Raw genomic sequence first — 17984 nt, forward strand, 5'->3', positions numbered from 1 at the left:
AAGAGACCCACAGAAACCTTGCTCAGTGTTGCCAAGGGTGGTTTGGAGGGGACAGGGTGGCCAGGGAGGAGGTAAATGACAACATAACATGATGGCCACCGGATTGGGCCTCCCAACAAAGGGATTTGAGACATCCCAGCTGCCACTTATTGGGACCACTAACTGAATCAGAAGGAAAGAGCATGGGCAGTTAGGGGTGCAATATTCGTATCAGTGAATGTGCTTTTCCAGAGACCTCAGAGCCTTCTTATGAGGGTTGGAGTTCACAGCAAGACAGCAGTGGAGGCCAGCTGTCTTCTATCTGTGGGCCGTCTTATCCCCTATGAACCATTATACCCTGTTTCTCCCTTCACCTTGATTTTTTTCCCCCCACCTTTGTTCAGCATTTAAGAGCCAACCTCTTCTCATTGCTAAAGGCTTCATTAGACACTGAAATCCTCTTGGTCCTTCATGTAGGACACAAGTTAATGTCCCCATCTTTAGGGAGATAAAACAAGAAATCTAGTGCCTTCTTATATAAGATACAGAGGAGGTGAGATAGTGCTGGCTGGGGCTTCTATATCTTGGTGGTAGAGTTAATTCTGATATGTCTGCCTTTTGAGTGGGAGGTGACCACTGACATTCCCTAGGGGGAAGAGATCCTATTTGGTGCCTGCATGAAAAGATTTAACCACAACCCCCCGTCCGAGGCCTCTCCCTGCACAGGCCCCTCCTTCCTCTGACACATACCACAGCCCAGGACAGCTGTCTGGCTATGAAAGGGCCCAGTGTGAAGGGGAATGTAGGCCCTGGCTGGGGGAATCCCTGGGTGTGGCCTGGCGAGCACCTCCTCCCCACCCCCCCATTCATCACAGACTCTGCCTTTGCAGAAAGCTAGGGTGCGAGCTGGCAAGACCTTCCCCAGCAGCCCTGGAGACTCATTGGAGGACCAGCTGAAGCCCATGTTGGAGTGGGCCCACGGGGGCTTCAAGCCCACTGGGATCGAGGGCCTCAAACCCAACAACACGCAACCAGGTGGGAATGAGTCCCCATGGCAGCACCCGCTGCCTCTGCTGGTGGGACCACTTCTTGGGAGAGTCAGCCACCCCTGCTGCCCCACACCCCACCCAGCTTTCTAGCAGCTGGTCTCAACTCTGAATGTTGGAAAAATAGGAGCAGGCATACGAAGGCTGTGCCAGCCCTATCTGGCTTCCCCGGCCACTTTCTTGCTGATGGTCATGTGCATATAATTTGTATTGAATCTGACATCTGTCTTGAAGTCAGGATGCAGTGTTGACTAGCACCTTTTTTATTAAAGGAAAAAATAGTTAAGCTATGCTCATTTGAGAAAATTGGAAAGTGTTAAAGAAGAATATGCCACCTGCTAACATTTTGACCAGTACCATATTTCTCCCATTATAAGATAACTCTGGTTTCTAGAAATCCAGGACTTGTCTTACAATCCATACATTTAAAGGCCAGGCATAGTGGCTCATGCCTGTAATTGCAGCACTCTGGGAGGCTGAGGCGAGTGGATCACTTGAGGCGATCACCTGGACAACATGGTGAAAAATAGAAAAATTAGCCTGGTGTGCTTGGCATGGTGCCTGTGGTCCCAGCTACCCGGGAGGCTGAGGTGGGAGAATTGGCTTGAGCCCAGGAGGCAGAGGTTGCAGTGCGCTGAGATCGCACCACTGCATTTAAGCCTGGGTGACAGAGCAAGACCTTGTCTCAAAAAAGAAAACAGTCCATACATTTAATGTAATGTTTTTTCTGTTTTGTTTTGTTTTCCCCTCAAAAGTGGTTAATAAGTCGAAGGTGCGTCGTGCAGGCAGTAGGAAATTAGAATCAAGGAAATACGGTATTTCCTTCCTGTCTTTTGACTGTGCCCTGTTTTCTATGCACTTTCTTCTGATTTCTTTGCATATAAAATGGTCACTGGAAAAGAATCAAATTTCTTGAAAAGTCAATCTGAACTCCCTCCCCACTCTCCCCTCACATCCCACCCTCACAAATACCCTCCAGGTTAACGTTGGGTTGCACATCCTTCCAGATTTTTCTGAACACTAGTTGGATTCCTGCTTTCCCCTTTATTAATACTGTAAGCACTGTCTGATGTCATTTTGTCACTAAAGGGTCCTTATGATTTTTAATGGCTGTACAATTTTCTTTCCTAGGGTCAGAGTCAAATTTAACCGTGTCCATTAAGATTTTCTGTGTAGATGGAATAGAAATACAAATGGGTTTTACAAAATCCCATTTATAGAATGGGAGCCATATTATGTAAAATTAAAAAGTGCTGGGCTCAGTGGCTCACGCTTATAATCCCAGCATTTTGGGACGCTGAGGTGGGCAGATTGCTTGAGCTCAGGAGTTCCAAGACCAGCCTGGGCAACAGGATGTAACCCTGTTTCTACCAGAAATACAAAATCAGCTGGGTGAGGTGGTGTGTGCCTGTGGAGGCTGAGGTGGGAGGATCACTTGAGCCCAGGAAGTCAGGCTGCAGTTTGCTAAGATCATGCCACTGCACTCCAGCCTGGGTGACACACTGAGAACCTGTCTCAAAAAAAAAAAAAAAAAAAAAAACCAAAACAGAAACAAAAAAGAAAGAAAAAAACGAGGCCAGGTGCAGTGGCTCATGCCTGTAATCCCAGCACTTTGGGAGGCTGAGGCAGGCAGATCCCTTGTGGTCGGGAGTTCACCAGCCTGGCCAGCATGATGAAACCCCGTCTCTACTAAAATACAAAAATTAGCCAGGTGTGGTGCTGCATGCCTGTAACAGGCTGAGGCAGGAGAATTTCTTGAATCCAGGAGGCGGAGGTTGCAGTGAGCCAAGATCCACGCCATTGCCCTCCAGCCTGGGCAACAAGAAAGGAACAGGTGAAATTAATACAAATCATGATTTTTTTTTAGCGCTAAATTTCCAAGATGTTAGCATTTTAATATCCAGCTATTATAAAAACTGAGATAGTCTACATTTATAGTGCTGGTTTCAAAATTTCACTTATTTTATATATTTTACATATTACATATTTTACAGATCTCAATTTTGATGCTAAATTTGCAATGAAAATACTTGATCTGTATTAACTATATACAGATTCTTAACTAAATACAGATGTAGATGGTTAAACACAAATTAACTAAATTCATAAAACGTGCATTTGAGAAAGCAGACTCATATGTCTAGGCTAGTCTTAATGAGCCAGTTAGTTGACTTACTTGTCAGTGTTTTAATTAACATTAAATGCAGAATTCATTTCCTCAACAGTTTCAAGTTCTCAGTAGCCACCCCCTATGCCTACTGCCCAGCATGTCAGATATCACAGACATGGGTATGCCAGGCTTTTAGCTTTGAATTGAGCTTTGCTCTCTGAGCTGAGTCATTTTTACATCCTAGTTGTAGCCATTTAAAACCTTGTAAACATGTGTTAAGGATCCTGGGTGCAAGGGGTTTTGAATGAGCTCCTGTTGTGAGTTGCCCATCAAGGGGCCATATACATTCAGTGTGGACCCCCTGTCATGCCCCAATTGCAGCTGGTACCCAGGCATAGCATGGTCTTGTCCTGGGCCCGCATTCTCTCTGGACCCTCCTACCAAGCCACGGCTGCAGTCTAATTACCTTTCACAGAGAACAAGACTCGAAGACGCACAGCTGACGACTCAGCCACCTCTGACTACTGCCCCGCACCCAAGCGCCTCAAGACAAATTGCTATAACAACGGCAAAGACCGAGGGGATGAAGATCAGAGCCGAGGTGATTGTTGGGGACCTGGGATCATGGGGCAGATGGGAGGAGGATGCTGCAGATCAGGAATTGATCTGTACCCGGCTCCCTGACCTCATCTCATGCCTTCTTCTTTTCTCAATAGAACAAATGGCTTCAGATGTTGCCAACAACAAGAGCAGCCTGGAAGGTAACGTTCTCTCCCTCCCAGTCGTCCCCTTCACACCCTGGCTAGGGCTCTAGGCCTGCCTTGTCCTGGCTCATCCACCCTGTCAGGGTTTAACCCAGAGCTCTGTTCCTTAACCTCAGGCCAAGGCCTATTTCTGGACCCTGCATCTTAGTTGCTAGTTTATGGAATGAGTTGCCAATTGTGCCCCTTAAGAGAAAGGTACAGGAAGGGTATGGTGAGGAACAAGGGAAGCTGGGCCATTTTGGCCGGGAGAGCCATAACCTAAAACCAAGATTACTGGTATCATGAACCTTCCCAAAGAAGAACTGCAACTAACAAGCTTTTAGTCACTTGCCTACTGTCAGGCTAAATAGTCTGCTTGCCCTGGCTGGGGATTTCCACTGGATTGGATACTCTGGTCAGAATATACCTCATGGAATACAGAATGTGTGAGGATGAAGTCTCCCTTGCTTCCTTAACCCCTAGTTACTCAATGTTGAATAGGAAAACACCACATCCCTGACCCAGAGAACCCGGGGAAGAGCTTCGGTTTAGAAATCCTATTCCCCAAGACTCACTCCCCCATCTAGCTAGGTAGGGATGCTTGTTTGTGGGTTTTATAAAGGTCCTATCTACCCAGCCAGGGATGCAACTCCGTGCTGACCTGGTGATATGAAGGGAAGGCAGGGTTGCCTACTGGTTAAAGGACCTGGATTCTGAAATTACAGCCATTTGCTGTTTACAGGGTGTGGGCATGGGCAAGTCCTATCATGAGACAACAAGCCAATTGGAGTCACCACAAAATCCTTAGTGTCCCAGTATTTAAAGCTTCTCAAGGATTGTCACACCAGGGAGGTCCCCCTGCTCAGCGTTCTGCCTGACATCATCCTACTGGGGCAGCCCCTTGCCCATCTTGATGTTCCCCATCTGTGAAGTAGGGATGCCACCTGGAAGCACTGTTGAGTGGTAGAAGCTGTGAGGCATGGCCTGAGGTACAAAGAGTCCTTGGCAAGCTGCTGGCCTGGAGGGAAATCTTAGGAACTGAGAGACCCCAGGCTTCAGCAGCTGGTGTCAGGGCCTCAACTGCCAAAAACCACAACCCTGTTTTTCTTACAGATGGCTGTTTGTCTTGTGGCAGGAAAAACCCTGTGTCCTTCCACCCTCTCTTTGAGGGGGGGCTCTGTCAGACATGCCGGGTAAGTCCTCCTACTACTGCCCTGGACCTTCCTCCCCTTGCCTCCTCTAACTCCCCTCTCCTTCCCAACAGCACCTGTGTGGAGACTCAGTGAAGCCCACTCATCCCAGCTGCCTTGCACTCTGCCTCTGGGGCAGGATGGGGGACAGCTGTCACAGAGGCCAGTGGCACGCAGGTCACAGCCAGTTGTCCTTTTAAAGGACACCAAGCCACCAGCAGTGTGTTCTGCAGCTGTATCCTAGGGCCTCCACCAGCAAGCCGGCAGGGCCTGCCCTTCTCTGGTCTCCGATTTCACTGGTGTTTCTCTCTGGCTGCCAGGATCGCTTCCTTGAGCTGTTTTACATGTATGATGACGATGGCTATCAGTCTTACTGCACTGTGTGCTGCGAGGGCCGAGAGCTGCTGCTTTGCAGCAACACGAGCTGCTGCCGGTGAGCACTGGGCCCTGTGGGGTGGATGTGGGTGGGCCCCCAAGGCTCCTAGGTTCCTGCGGTCTGCAGACAGCTGTCTGTTGAATGGAATCCTAGGTATGGGAATAGGGAGCTAATTTGCCCTGGAAGCAGCACACAGGGTTTATATTTTGTGGTGGTTGTGGTTGTAGCATAATTGGAGTAGAACTCATGTATAGGGAACGGCTCTTTTTTTTGAGACCGGGTCTCGCTGTGTTGCCCAGGGTGTACAGTGACATGATCATAGGTCACTGCAGCCTCCAATTCCTGTGCTCAAGCAATCCTCCCACCTCAGCCTCCTGAACAGCTTGATTATAGGCACATGCCACCATACCCAGCTAGTTATTCTTTCTTTTTTTGAGGTGGAGTCTTGCTATGTCACCCAGGCTGGAATGCAGTGGCACAATCTTGGCTCACTGCAACCTCTGCCTCCAGGGTACAAGCAATTCTCGTGCCTCAGCCTCCCAAGTAGCTGGAATTATAAGTGCGGAGCACCACGCCCAGATAATTTTTGTGTTTTTAGTACAGACAGGGTTTCACCATGTTGACCAGGCTTGTCTCGAACTCCTGACCTCAGGTGATCCACCTGCCCCAGCCTCTCAAATCCCAGCACTCCCAAAGTTCTGGGATTACAGTCATGATCCACCGTGCCTGGCCTATTTTTTTGTAATAAATAAAAAGTGTAATAAATGCTGCCTCGGCTGGTCTCAAATCCCTGGGGTCAAGCCATTCTCCTACCTCAGCCTCCCAAAGCCCCAGAGTTGTAGGTGTGAGCCACCACACCCAGCTAGAGGTGCTCTTAATAGGCCAAGAGCATGAGGGAAGGGGATGAGTAGGGTGTCAGGGAAGGCTAATTCCCTGGTTTGCCAGTTGGCCTGTAATCCACAGCGTCCATGGAATGAAGTAGGTTGTTGGGAGAGCATTTCTGATCAGAGAGCCTGTGGGATTAAGGGGGTTGGGGTATCCAAGGAAGACGTCAGGGAAGCCCGTACTGCACAGGGCCCCGCAGGCTATGCTGTTAAGCAGCCGATCCTAGGTAAGCTTTCAGGAGGGGGTTGGCATTTCCCTGTGGAAGTGGTAAGGGGGTGGCACAGGAGACCAGCTCTGACAAAGGCATCCCTTCTCCCTGCCACTGGGTCCAGGTGCTTCTGTGTGGAGTGCCTGGAGGTGCTGGTGGGCACAGGCACAGCGGCCGAGGCCAAGCTTCAGGAGCCCTGGAGCTGCTACATGTGTCTCCCGCAGCGCTGTCATGGCGTCCTGCGGCGCCGGAAGGACTGGAACGTGCGCCTGCAGGCCTTCTTCACCAGTGACACGGGGCTTGAATACGTAAGCCACAGGCTCCCGCCTCTACCACCACAGATCCCAGGGGCACAGGGTGTTGGAAGGCTCTGGAATTCTCAGAAAGAGTAATAGAAGTAAAGACACGTTGTACCTCTTGGAGCCTCAGCGGCTGAGAGACCTGGCGAATTGCCAGCTCCTCTGCACGGTTTTCAGCCGTGCCAGGGTTCACTCCCTCCTTGCCGGCTTCTCAGCGTATGGATTTTCAGGGGCCTGATGAAGAAATGGTTGTATGTAGCCTTCTGAGTTAGCAGAGCTGAGAGGGAAGGAAACAGTAGAAATGAATTTTCTAGTTCTTAGAGGGAAGCCCTAGGTCATTCCTGTCTGGGGTGATACCTTTTCATGTGCGCCTCTGTGCATACATATCTGGCTCATGTCCAAGGATAAATTGACCATTCCTTGCCAAATGCAGGCTCGTGTGGTACACACTTGTCTCCCCAATCCCCATCAAGCCTTCAGTGGGCTTTTTGCAGTGGCTACGGCAAGGTTTGAAGCCCTCTGAGCAGGGTCAGCCTGCCCCTCCCTCAGAGCTTGAGTCTTTGCCCTGTGCCTTCACCACCATGACCTCCTTCCTTACCTGGCAGGAAGCCCCCAAGCTGTACCCTGCCATTCCCGCAGCCCGAAGGCGGCCCATTCGAGTCCTGTCATTGTTTGATGGCATCGCGACAGGTGAGTTCGGGGAACACCTGGAGACACTGCTATCGTGTCACAACAGGGTAGCCAGGGAGTCAGAAGGCATGGTTAAGGTGTCTGACATCAGTGGCAAGAAAGGTCCCTGGGGATTACCAGCTCTGAAAAAAACCCTGTCTCCTTGTTTCTCTCCACCTTCTCAACCACCTTGCAGTCTTGGTCATTGAGTTTTATTTATTTATTTTTTCGAGATGGAGTCTCCCTTTTTCACCCAGGTTAGAGTGCAATGGCGTGATCTGTGCTCACTGCAGCCCCCATCTCCGAGGTTCAAGTGATTCTCTCCTCAGCCTCCCAAGTAGCTGGGATTACAGGTGCTCACCACCACGCCCAGCTAATTTTTATATTTTTCGTAGAGACGGGGTTTCTCCATGTTGGTCAGGTTGGTCTCGAATTCCTGACCTCAAGTGATCTGCCCACCTTGGCATCCCAAACCGCTGGGATTAGAGACATGAACCACCGTGCCTGGGCAGTCTTGGTCATTTTAAAAGGACATACATCTTAGCTGTTACACTTTATTTTTTATGTGCAGTTATCTTGAACTTGATTTTCATTCCACATGCATAAGTATAATTGGAGATAAACTAGTTAACAACTACTGCTACCTCTGGTTTTGGTTCCCTTCTTTTCCTCCTATATGGAGTTTACACAGCCAATATGTGTGGTGCGTGTACAGCCTTTGCTGGATTGAACGCATGTGATACAGTCATGAGGAATTGTTCATTTTACCATAGCAGGGAGTGGAGGAAATGAGCTGCTGTGTGCTCAGCATCATTTATGCTTCTGTGTCTCTCTGGCCCCCACAGGCTACCTAGTCCTCAAAGAGTTGGGCATAAAGGTAGGAAAGTACGTCGCCTCTGAAGTGTGTGAGGAGTCCATTGCTGTTGGAACCGTGAAGCACGAGGGGAATATCAAATACGTGAACGACGTGAGGAACATCACAAAGAAAAATGTGAGGGCAGTCTGTACCTTGCGGGCCTCGTCTCTTCCTGTCTCCCCAGTCCTCCACACCCTGAAACCCACATGTAGGCCCCATCCCTGAGACCCCAGAAAAAAGGATTGAAATCCTGTGGGAATCTTAAGCATTAGGTTAGGGTCAGAAGTGGAGTTGGTGACCAGGCAAGATTCTATTTTTTTCTGGAGACAGTCTCCCTCTGGAGTGCAGTGGCATGATCTCAGCTCACTGTAACCTCTGCCTCCCGGGTTTAAGCGATTCTCCTGCCTCAGCCTCCCAAAGTGCTGGGATTACAGGCACCTGCCACCATGCTGGGCTAATTTTTATATTTCTAGTAGAGTTGGGGTTTCTCCATGTTGGCCAAGCTGGTCTCGAACTCCTGACCTCAGGTAATCCACCCCCGCCGTCAGCCTTCCTGGGATTACAGGTGTGAGCCACCTCGTCCAGCCCCACACAAGATTCTAGAAGTGGGTCCAGCTCTCTTTCCCTCTGTCCACACCCTCATCCTGACTCTGTCTCTCTCTCTCAGATTGAAGAATGGGGCCCATTTGACTTGGTAATTGGCGGAAGCCCATGCAACGATCTCTCAAATGTGAATCCAGCCAGGAAAGGCCTGTATGGTGAGCATCCTTCTCTCTGGCAGTCCCTGGAGAGCCTATGTCACCTGACCACTGGCCCAGGTGCAGCAGCCTGAGAAGGAGCCACTTGCTTCTGGCCAAGTTACTGGCAGCATCAGGGGCCTGTTGGTGCTGCCTACGCTCCATAGTAAATCCTCAGCCCACAAGGGAAATACCCTAGTAAATAGTGCCCTGCTGCTGCCTGTGTCCCTGCTGTCATTCAGGTGGACATAGACTGGTAGGCATCGCCCTGAACTGTCAGGAGGCCATTGGGAACCTGTTGGTCTCAGGGAATAAGGTGGGTTGGGCTGGAGGTTTCAAATGAACCCTGCACTGTCATCTTTTCTGAGCACAGAGGGTACAGGCCGGCTCTTCTTCGAATTTTACCACCTGCTGAATTACTCACGCCCCAAGGAGGGTGATGACCGGCCATTCTTCTGGATGTTTGAGAATGTTGTAGCCATGAAGGTTGGCGACAAGAGGGACATCTCACGGTTCCTGGAGGTGAGGGAATCTGGGGACCTGATTGTCACAGACAGCCAGGGCAGGGAAAGCGCTGCTGGCAGTGATGATTGGTGGGTGTTGCCAACATTGGGAATGACTTTCCTGTTCTTGGTCTGGCTAGATCCAATAGTGAGGGGTTCAGTGGGTTCTCTTAGTACATGGAAAATATTTTTTTTGAGACAGGGTCTTGCTCTGTCACCCAGGCTGAAGTACAGTGGCATTATTACAGCTCACTGGAGCCTCAAACAGCTGGGCTCAGGCAATCCTCCTACCTCAGCCTTCCAAGTGGCTGGGACTACAGGGGCACACCACCGTGCCCAGCCAATTTTTGTATTTTTGGTAGAGACAGCGTCTTGGTATGTTGCACACCCTAGTCTTGAACTCCTGGGCTCAAGTGATCCGCCCACCTCCCAACGTGTTGGGATTGGAGATAGAGATGTGAGCCACCATCCCCTGCCAGTACAGGGAAAATAATTGATCTCTAATCTCAGCCCAACTCTTTGAAGTCAGAAATGATGAAACAAACCATCATCTGCTGTTAAGGACTCATGAGATTTGACTCACTTTTTTACTCTAGAGAGTTTTCTCATTTTTGATATGAAAACTGCTTTAGACCAGGCACAGTGGCTCATGTCTGCAGTCCTAGCATTTTGGGAGGCTGAGGTTGGAGGATCACTTGAGCCCACGGTGTATCATATTTTGTAATAATTTGGTGTATCCCAGGGGATACCGTCTCAGAATCTGCAGGTTTGACCTTATCTCTTTAGCTACCATTAGCATAGTATGAGGGCATTTACCATGTCCTCTAGCCAGCCTCCTGATGGCAGTAGGTCTTTCCTGTTTTGGAGGATCTGTGCCTCATCCATAGTCAGGGAATAGCCCTGTCACCTGCAAAGGTCTGGTTGACACTGAAACTCTAATAATAGGCTCCTAACAGCAACCTTCTTTCTCCCCACAGTGTAATCCAGTGATGATTGATGCCATCAAAGTTTCTGCTGCTCACAGGGCCCGATACTTCTGGGGCAACCTACCCGGGATGAACAGGTAACAAAGGGCTCTTAGTGGGTCAGGTAACAGCCAAGTTAAATATGTGATAACAAGCTCTGACATTCAAGCCTTCCTAGAAAGACCTGGCTCTGCTGAGAAATAGTTATACCTGGATTTCAGACCACCTGTGGTCGTCCGGGTTGATCTCTGTTAAGATGTTCAGCAAGTACCTGGGAATCTCTGTAGGAGTCCCACTCTTACCTGTTGTAAGCTGCCGATGGACCGGATCCTAAAAGTCCCACGTGGCTGGGTGCGGTGGCTCACGCCTGTAATCCCAGCACTTTGGGAGGCCGAGGCTGGAGGATCGCTTGAGCCCAGGAGTTCTAGACTAGCCTGGGCAACAAAGTGAGACCCCGTCTCTACAAAAAAATAAAGAAAAATACAAGTCTCATGAGCTGTGGCCAGACTGTGTACCTCCTTCCTGCCAGGGATCTCTCAAGACTTGAGCTTGTTGATGCTCCTGCCCTTCACCTCTCCTCCCCGTTGATGTAGTGACAGCCGTCTGGAAATGGAAGTAGATTGTTGTTACCGGTGCCTTTCCTCCTGCCCTGGAGATGAAGTGATCTTGGCCAGGCTCATGGTGACCAACCAGGTGGCAGAGCTGCTATGACAAACAATAGCCCAAAGACTATGTCCCTCAGATTCTCATCACCAGGAGCATTTCATATTTTGTTATCGTATACTAAAAACAGTCTTCTTCAGACACTCTGAAAGCCACAAAGCAGCTTTGCTGAGGATTAATTATTTCTTCTATATGTGGTTTCAAGGAGAAGAACTTGCTAATTAAGATGTAAAATGTTATGGTAATGTGACATCCCAGACTTGCAAATGAGTTGAGCTTAAAACATTCTCCTGTAGAAGGAGGCATGGAAACATAATAACCTTCTGCCACTTAGTGAAGTGTGGACAGAGGTGAGGGTCCTGGGGTAGCTTGGAGGATTTTTGTTGGCCACCTTGCCCATGTACTTGGCTAAGCAGCCAGTCTTAGGGTGCCATGTCTGTGTCTGGAATTAAATGGGTTAATGCTTTCAACATTTGAACTCCCAGTAGGCCAGGCACTGTTAAGCTGTTGCCATTTTTGTGGTTAAACACATCATGTCGATAGTGACATGCCGAAGGGGGAGGGAGAGAAGACAATGATTTGGGGTTTATTGCTGGTGGATGGACATTGGAAGGGTTGATGGGGAAGGCTTCTCATTCTAGCGAAGGTCCTAAGTGAAGGGATGGACCCATGCAGTTATTAGAGTACTCCAGGTGGGAAGAGGGTCTGGGATGATGGGAAACATCCCCAGACCAGCTCAGAGCACCCTAGGTGGGGTAGCTGGGAGAGAAGGACCAAGTAACTTGGGCCTTAATGTGGTACCGCTGAAATCACTTTGGCATGGGAAGTTACAGATGAGATGAATTGTGCTTTGGTTCATGGTAGTTTCTGGGTGGATTATAGACAATAACAGGATGGAGGCGGGAATGGGGAGACAAGTGAAGGGACTAGACTGCTCAAAGAAGGAGAGATGACTGATTATGATGTTATGCCCCAGGAGGTGCCATCCATAGAGAACACAGTGTGAGTGGTGGCCCCTGGGGTTTGCAGCACAGCAATCCTGTGACTTAGCAAGGACGGATCAGATTCAACATATCTGGAGGGTAGGACATTTGCTAATGCATTGGATGTGTAGGCTATGAGGTGGAAAGAGCAGTGAGACCTGATGCAGATCTGATGCTGTGACTAAGCTCTGCAGGCTTATAGGATGGGTGTGTCAGGCATCATGTAGGGGACAGACCCAAGTCATCTGGCTTGTTTAGAGCTTAATCTTATAGTCAGCACAAGGCGGGGCTGTGCAGTGTTCTTTTCTTCTGGGCCCTCAGCTCCCCTGGGTCCATGTCGGAGGTAGGAATGGGGATAGAGGTAGCATTTGAAGCCTGGCAGGTGAGGTCAAGGAAATCTATCAGTCTAGGGGAAATATGTGTTGTGATTTCCTCAGCCCCTCTTGTAGGCACGGTTCCCGTTCTCATGTCTGAGTTGTTTGGCCTTGACATTCCTAACACAGGTTACTATGGCCGTCCCTGTGTCCAGTCCTCTTGCACCGGTTTCTGTTCTGGAGCTGCTCAACTACTTTCAGTTCTAGCTCTTGCCCTTCTTAGTCATCTGTTTGCCTCTCTCTGCATTTGCAAAATAATTTTCAAGGGTGAAAGTTAAAAGCATGCTTAGTCTTTTTTTTTTTTTTTTTTTTTTGGAACCTTAAGAGACAGCGTCTGGCTCCCAGGCTGGAGTGCAGTATTGTAATCATAACTCACTGTAGCCTCCAACTCCTAGGCTTAAGCGATCCTCCTGCTTTGAACTCCCAAATTGCTGGGATTAAGGGTAGGAACCACTGCAGGCGGTTGCCATTCACTTTTAAAGCCTCCTGAGGCTGTATCCCCAGCAGTGAGCCACCAAACTGTGGGTGTGATGTGATAATTGTATCAGGTAGACCCACAAAAATCTATTCCAAGCTCCTCACTTTAAAATAGACAGGAAGCCCAAAGGGGTAGTGTGACTCGCTCAAGCTCAGTCAGTGAGCAGTGTGGAGCTGGGACCTGAGGTTTCTCCTGCCCTACCCCGTGCAGTGTTCCTGCTCAATGGGAACCTGACTTTGAAGTCCAGGCAGGGGAGCATTACCTCCTGGATGCTGGGCTGTCCCCTCTAGCCCATCCTTGGCTTTGGCACACAGGCTTGTGCTCATGCCAGGATCATTTTCATCATTTATTTGTAGCCAAGTTCACTGCCAGGGCACATCTCTGCAACATAGACCCTCACTCCCACCTTGTGCCTAGCAGAGGACCCTCTCTAGCTAGTAAGAAGTAATGGGTTTTGGCTGTTCCCAGGCCCGTGATAGCATCAAAGAATGATAAACTCGAGCTGCAGGACTGCTTGGAATACAATAGGATAGCCAAGGTAAGACGAGCTGTGGCCCTCTGGAAAAATGCACTTGGTGACCTCCAAGTGGGGACTTGGGAGATGACCTTGGTGTTTGATTGGTTCCTACTCCTCCCCCGACGTGACTTCCTGGTGGTGGGCTTCTCTCTCCCACATAATTGTTCTGTCCCATCCTCAAATACAGAGATTAGGAGACATTCGTGATAAGTAATCACGACGAGAAAAGGCAACTAGTCTTTCTAATTTTAGTACTGGATACATAAAGACAAAGAGTTTCAGCTGGCCCTCTCAGGGAGAAAGGAATCATTAATCCTTTTGCCAAAAAATTAATTTGCTGTCAAGTCATAGAATACGAAGACCTCCATAAACCTAAATCTCAATGTTTGCATCAAGCTAAGATCCATTTTCTAAATTCCAGTTGAGCATTCTCTGTATCTGGGTGGTTTTTACTTTTTTACTTAATCTTGCTTGATCAGGAACTCTGGTGTCTTCTTGGCCCCCCACGTGATCTCATTCATGGTCACTTTTTTGTTTATCTCATTTTCTCTGAGGCTGGTCCTTCCTGTTAACGTCTTGGCATTTGTGGGAAGCACAAAATGTTCTTGTCCCTCCAACTCTGCTTTTTGCTCCCTGCCCTGCCATTCCTCTCCCGCGCCTGCCCTCTCCCTTCCATCTTTCCCAGGTACTTTTCTCTCCCAGCCCTGCCACTCTTCTGCCGCGCCTGCACTTTCCCCTCCATCTTTCCCAGGTACTTTTGAGCCTTGACTCCACCCAGGTCCCTTCATTCTGTGCTCACTCCATGATGTCATTTTGTTCTCCAGTTAAAGAAAGTACAGACAATAACCACCAAGTCGAACTCGATCAAACAGGGGAAAAACCAACTTTTCCCTGTTGTCATGAATGGCAAAGAAGATGTTTTGTGGTGCACTGAGCTCGAAAGGTGAGCAAGGCTGCACTTGGAGAGGGAAACTGTGCAGATCAAAACACAAATGGGCAGACATGGGCAGGTGCTTACCTTCATTCTTGATGGCCTCACTGCCCTTTGGTGTTACTGGGGCGAGGAGTAATAATACCTTTTCATAGTTCGCCCTTATTTCCTGACAAAAATGGCGGAGGGGGTGTGGTGGTGGTGAGGAATCTGAGACATGAGGTCATTAGGCCACACCATCTGTCTGTTGGCTGCACTGCCGTGACATCTGCCTGTCCCAACATGCTGGGACACTATGATGTGTGAGAAGCCAGTGAAAGAAAACCCCACAGACATGCCATTCTTGAAGACTTCAGTTTGCTCATTCTATAAATGATTCCTTCTTAGCCACAGTTTATCCTCTCCTTCCCTTTCTTTGGGCTAAGATTGTCTGTTTTGATGCAAATAACCATCTCTTGGATTTCAGTTCTGTTCTGTTTTCTTTCACTCCTCTATTGTTTGTTCATTTTGCTTATACTATTTTTTAAAAATCATTATTTGCTATAGTGATTATGGCTTTGAACATTCCTCTTTACATGTATTCTGTATTCTGAAGGCTTTGATATAGAGTATTTTCATTCCAGATATTTCACTTCTACAACTCATTTAATTTCTTCTTTGACTTACCAACAGTTTTCTGAGTATAAAAGTAACTTCTGATTAGTATTTATGCTGCAGAGTATTCTGTATGGACCTAAACCTAAAATGGTTGGTGCAGATGGCTGACATTGTGTAGACGCTAAGACCAAGCAAGACACAGGCCTGAGGTATCACATCTTTGGCATGTTTCTGAATAACCCACGCAGCCATTGGCCTGTTGGGATGACTTTTAGTATTGGATTGTATACCTGAATAACACTGAGGCTCAGCCTCTGTAGCCTCTTTCCAGGCCTGGTAGAATCCTATAGAGGAAGCTTTTGGTATATTTGATGCCATCTGCCTGAAGTCATCTAGCATGGTCCTTCATCCGGCAGCTGGGTTTGAAGAGGGAAGGAAAACTCTGGTTGCCTGAGCCTGTGATGACTGAAAATCTAGGCTGTTTTTGAGTGACCTTGTTCCTTATTAAGGAAATTGCTTAATTTCTCCCATCATAGTGTTTTGAAGATGGATACATTGCTGGCTGGCTGATTTAGTATGCATGCATTTATTCTAGGAAGGTCCTCTGAGCACCAACTCTATGCCAAGAGTATGGTGCTAGGCCTGCACAAAACAGGGGACTTTCATTTGTGAGCAATTTGTAAGCAAGTGTTCTGAATTAAGGGCTCTGAATTTAGGTCCTTGGGGACCTTACTGATGGGACTGAGGGATGGCGAGGGCAGAAAGAGTGGGACCTGGCTGGTTGAGGCTGTCAGCATCCTGGAGGCATTTCTGACTCGCTGTCTTTTCACTCCGGTACCCCCAGGATCTTTGGCTTTCCTGTGCACTACACAGACGTGTCCAACATGGGCCGGGGTGCCCGCCAGAAGCTGCTGGGAAGGTCCTGGAGCGTGCCTGTCATCCGACACCTCTTCGCCCCTCTGAAGGACTACTTTGCCTGTGAATAGTTCCAGCCAGGCCCCAAGCCCACTGGGGTGTGTGGCAGAGCCAGGACCCAGGAGGTGTGATTCCTGAAGGCATCCCCAGGCCCTGCTCTTCCTCAGCTGTGTGGGTCATACCGTGTACCTCAGTTCCCTCTTGCTCAGTGGGGGCAGAGCCACCTGACTCTTGCAGGGGTAGCCTGAGGTGCCGCCTCCTTGTGCACAATTCAGACCTGGCTGCTTGGAGCAGCCTAACACGGTGCTCATTTTTTCTTCTCCTAAAACTTTAAAACTTGAAGTAGGTAGCAACGTGGCTTTTTTTTTTTCCCTTCCTGGGTCTACCACTCAGAGAAACAATGGCTAAGATACCAAAACCACAGTGCCGACAGCTCTCCAATACTCAGGTTAATGCTGAAAAATCATCCAAGACAGTTATTGCAAGAGTTTAATTTTTGAAAACTGGCTACTGCTCTGTGTTTACAGATGTGTGCAGTTGTAGGCATGTAGCTACAGGACATTTTTAAGGGCCCGGGATCGTTTTTTCCCAGGGCAAGCAGAAGAGAAAATGTTGTATATGTCTTTCACCCGGCACATTCCCCTTGCCTAAATACAAGGGCTGGAGTCTGCACGGGACCTATTAGAGTATTTTCCACAATGATGATGATTTCAGCAGGGATGACGTCATCATCACATTCAGGGCTATTTTTTCCCCCACAAACCCAAGGGCAGGGGCCACTCTTAGCTAAATCCCTCCCAGTGACTGCAATAGAACCCTCTGGGGAGCTCAGGAAGGGGTGTGCTGAGTTCTATAATATAAGCTGCCATATATTTTGTAGACAAGTATGGCTCCTCCGTATCTCCCTCTTCCCTAGGAGAGGAGTGTGAAGCAAGGAGCTTAGATAAGACACCCCCTCAAACCCATTCCCTCTCCAAGAGACCTACCCTCCACAGGCACAGGTCCCCAGATGAGAAGTCTGCTACCCTCATTTCTCATCTTTTTACTAAACTCAGAGGCAGTGACAGCAGTCAGGGACAGACATACATTTCTCATACCTTCCCCACATCTGAGAGATGACAGGGAAAACTGCAAAGCTCGGTGCTCCCTTTGGAGATTTTTAAATCCTTTTTTATTCCATGAGAAGTCGTTTTTAGGGAGAACGGGAGTTCAGACAAGCTGCATTTCAGAAATGCTGTCATAATGGTTTTTAACACCTTTTACTCTTCTTACTGGTGCTATTTTGTAGAATAAGGAACAACGTTGACAAGTTTTGTGGGGCTTTTTATACACTTTTTTTAAAATCTCAAACTTCTATTTTTATGTTTAACGTTTTCATTAAAATTTGTTTGTAACTGGAGCCACGACGTAACAAATATGGGGAAAAAACTGTGCCTTGTTTCAACAGTTTTTGCTAATTTTTAGGCTGAAAGATGACGGATGCCTAGAGTTTACCTTATGTTTAATTAAAATCAGTATTTGTCTATAACTGTCTGATGTCCCTTTTCTTCTGCAGGTCAGATGGATGGGACATGGGGGAGGGCCTGGCTAACATGTCAGGGTGGGAGTTTGGAAGTAGGTGATTCATTCATTCATGTATTCAAACGCAATGTGACCCCAAGCTGACTGGAGCTTACTTACAGTGTAATACACTGGTTCTGCACCATTGGCTCACGCCTGTAATCCTAGCCAGGGTGGGCGGATCTTTTCAGCCCAGGAGTTCGAGACCAGCCTTGCCAACATGGCAAAACCCCGTACGTACAAAAAAAAAACCAAGAATCCAGGCTGGGCACGGTGGCTCATGCCTGTAATCTCAGCACTTTGGGAGGCCAAGGCGGGCAGATCACAAGGTCAGGAGATCGAGACCATTCTGGCTAACCCTGGAAACCCTGTCTCTACTAAAAATACAAATTAGCCAGGC

At 48.4% G+C, this 17984-nt stretch overlaps 1 protein-coding gene across 8 annotated transcripts in view; it reads left to right on the forward strand.

Annotated features, from left to right (window-relative positions):
* The window catches only part of DNMT3B (DNA methyltransferase 3 beta), a 46974-nt gene extending 29422 nt beyond the window's left edge, over positions 1–17552 (forward strand). For 2 of the 8 annotated variants that reach the window (XM_008967485.5, XM_008967484.6), the window contains exons 9-23: positions 870–1014; positions 1781–1840; positions 3611–3736; positions 3852–3896; positions 4992–5071; positions 5389–5501; positions 6662–6845; positions 7442–7526; positions 8351–8496; positions 9029–9119; positions 9472–9620; positions 10579–10664; positions 13533–13602; positions 14406–14524; positions 15954–17552. In XM_008967485.5, coding sequence (XP_008965733.1) covers positions 870–1014; positions 1781–1840; positions 3611–3736; positions 3852–3896; positions 4992–5071; positions 5389–5501; positions 6662–6845; positions 7442–7526; positions 8351–8496; positions 9029–9119; positions 9472–9620; positions 10579–10664; positions 13533–13602; positions 14406–14524; positions 15954–16095 — 1641 coding nt within the window. In that variant the 3' untranslated portion in view covers positions 16096–17552. The remainder of the gene's footprint in view (positions 1–869; positions 1015–1780; positions 1841–3610; positions 3737–3851; positions 3897–4991; positions 5072–5388; positions 5502–6661; positions 6846–7441; positions 7527–8350; positions 8497–9028; positions 9120–9471; positions 9621–10578; positions 10665–13532; positions 13603–14405; positions 14525–15953) is intronic. The other 6 variants (XM_063601084.1, XM_063601083.1, XM_063601085.1 and 3 more) reach the window with 3 other exon arrangements.
* The last annotated feature ends 432 nt before the right edge of the window (positions 17553–17984 follow it).

This window comes from Pan paniscus, chromosome 21, assembly GCF_029289425.2.
Source record: "Pan paniscus chromosome 21, NHGRI_mPanPan1-v2.0_pri, whole genome shotgun sequence".
Lineage (NCBI taxonomy): Eukaryota > Metazoa > Chordata > Mammalia > Primates > Hominidae > Pan > Pan paniscus.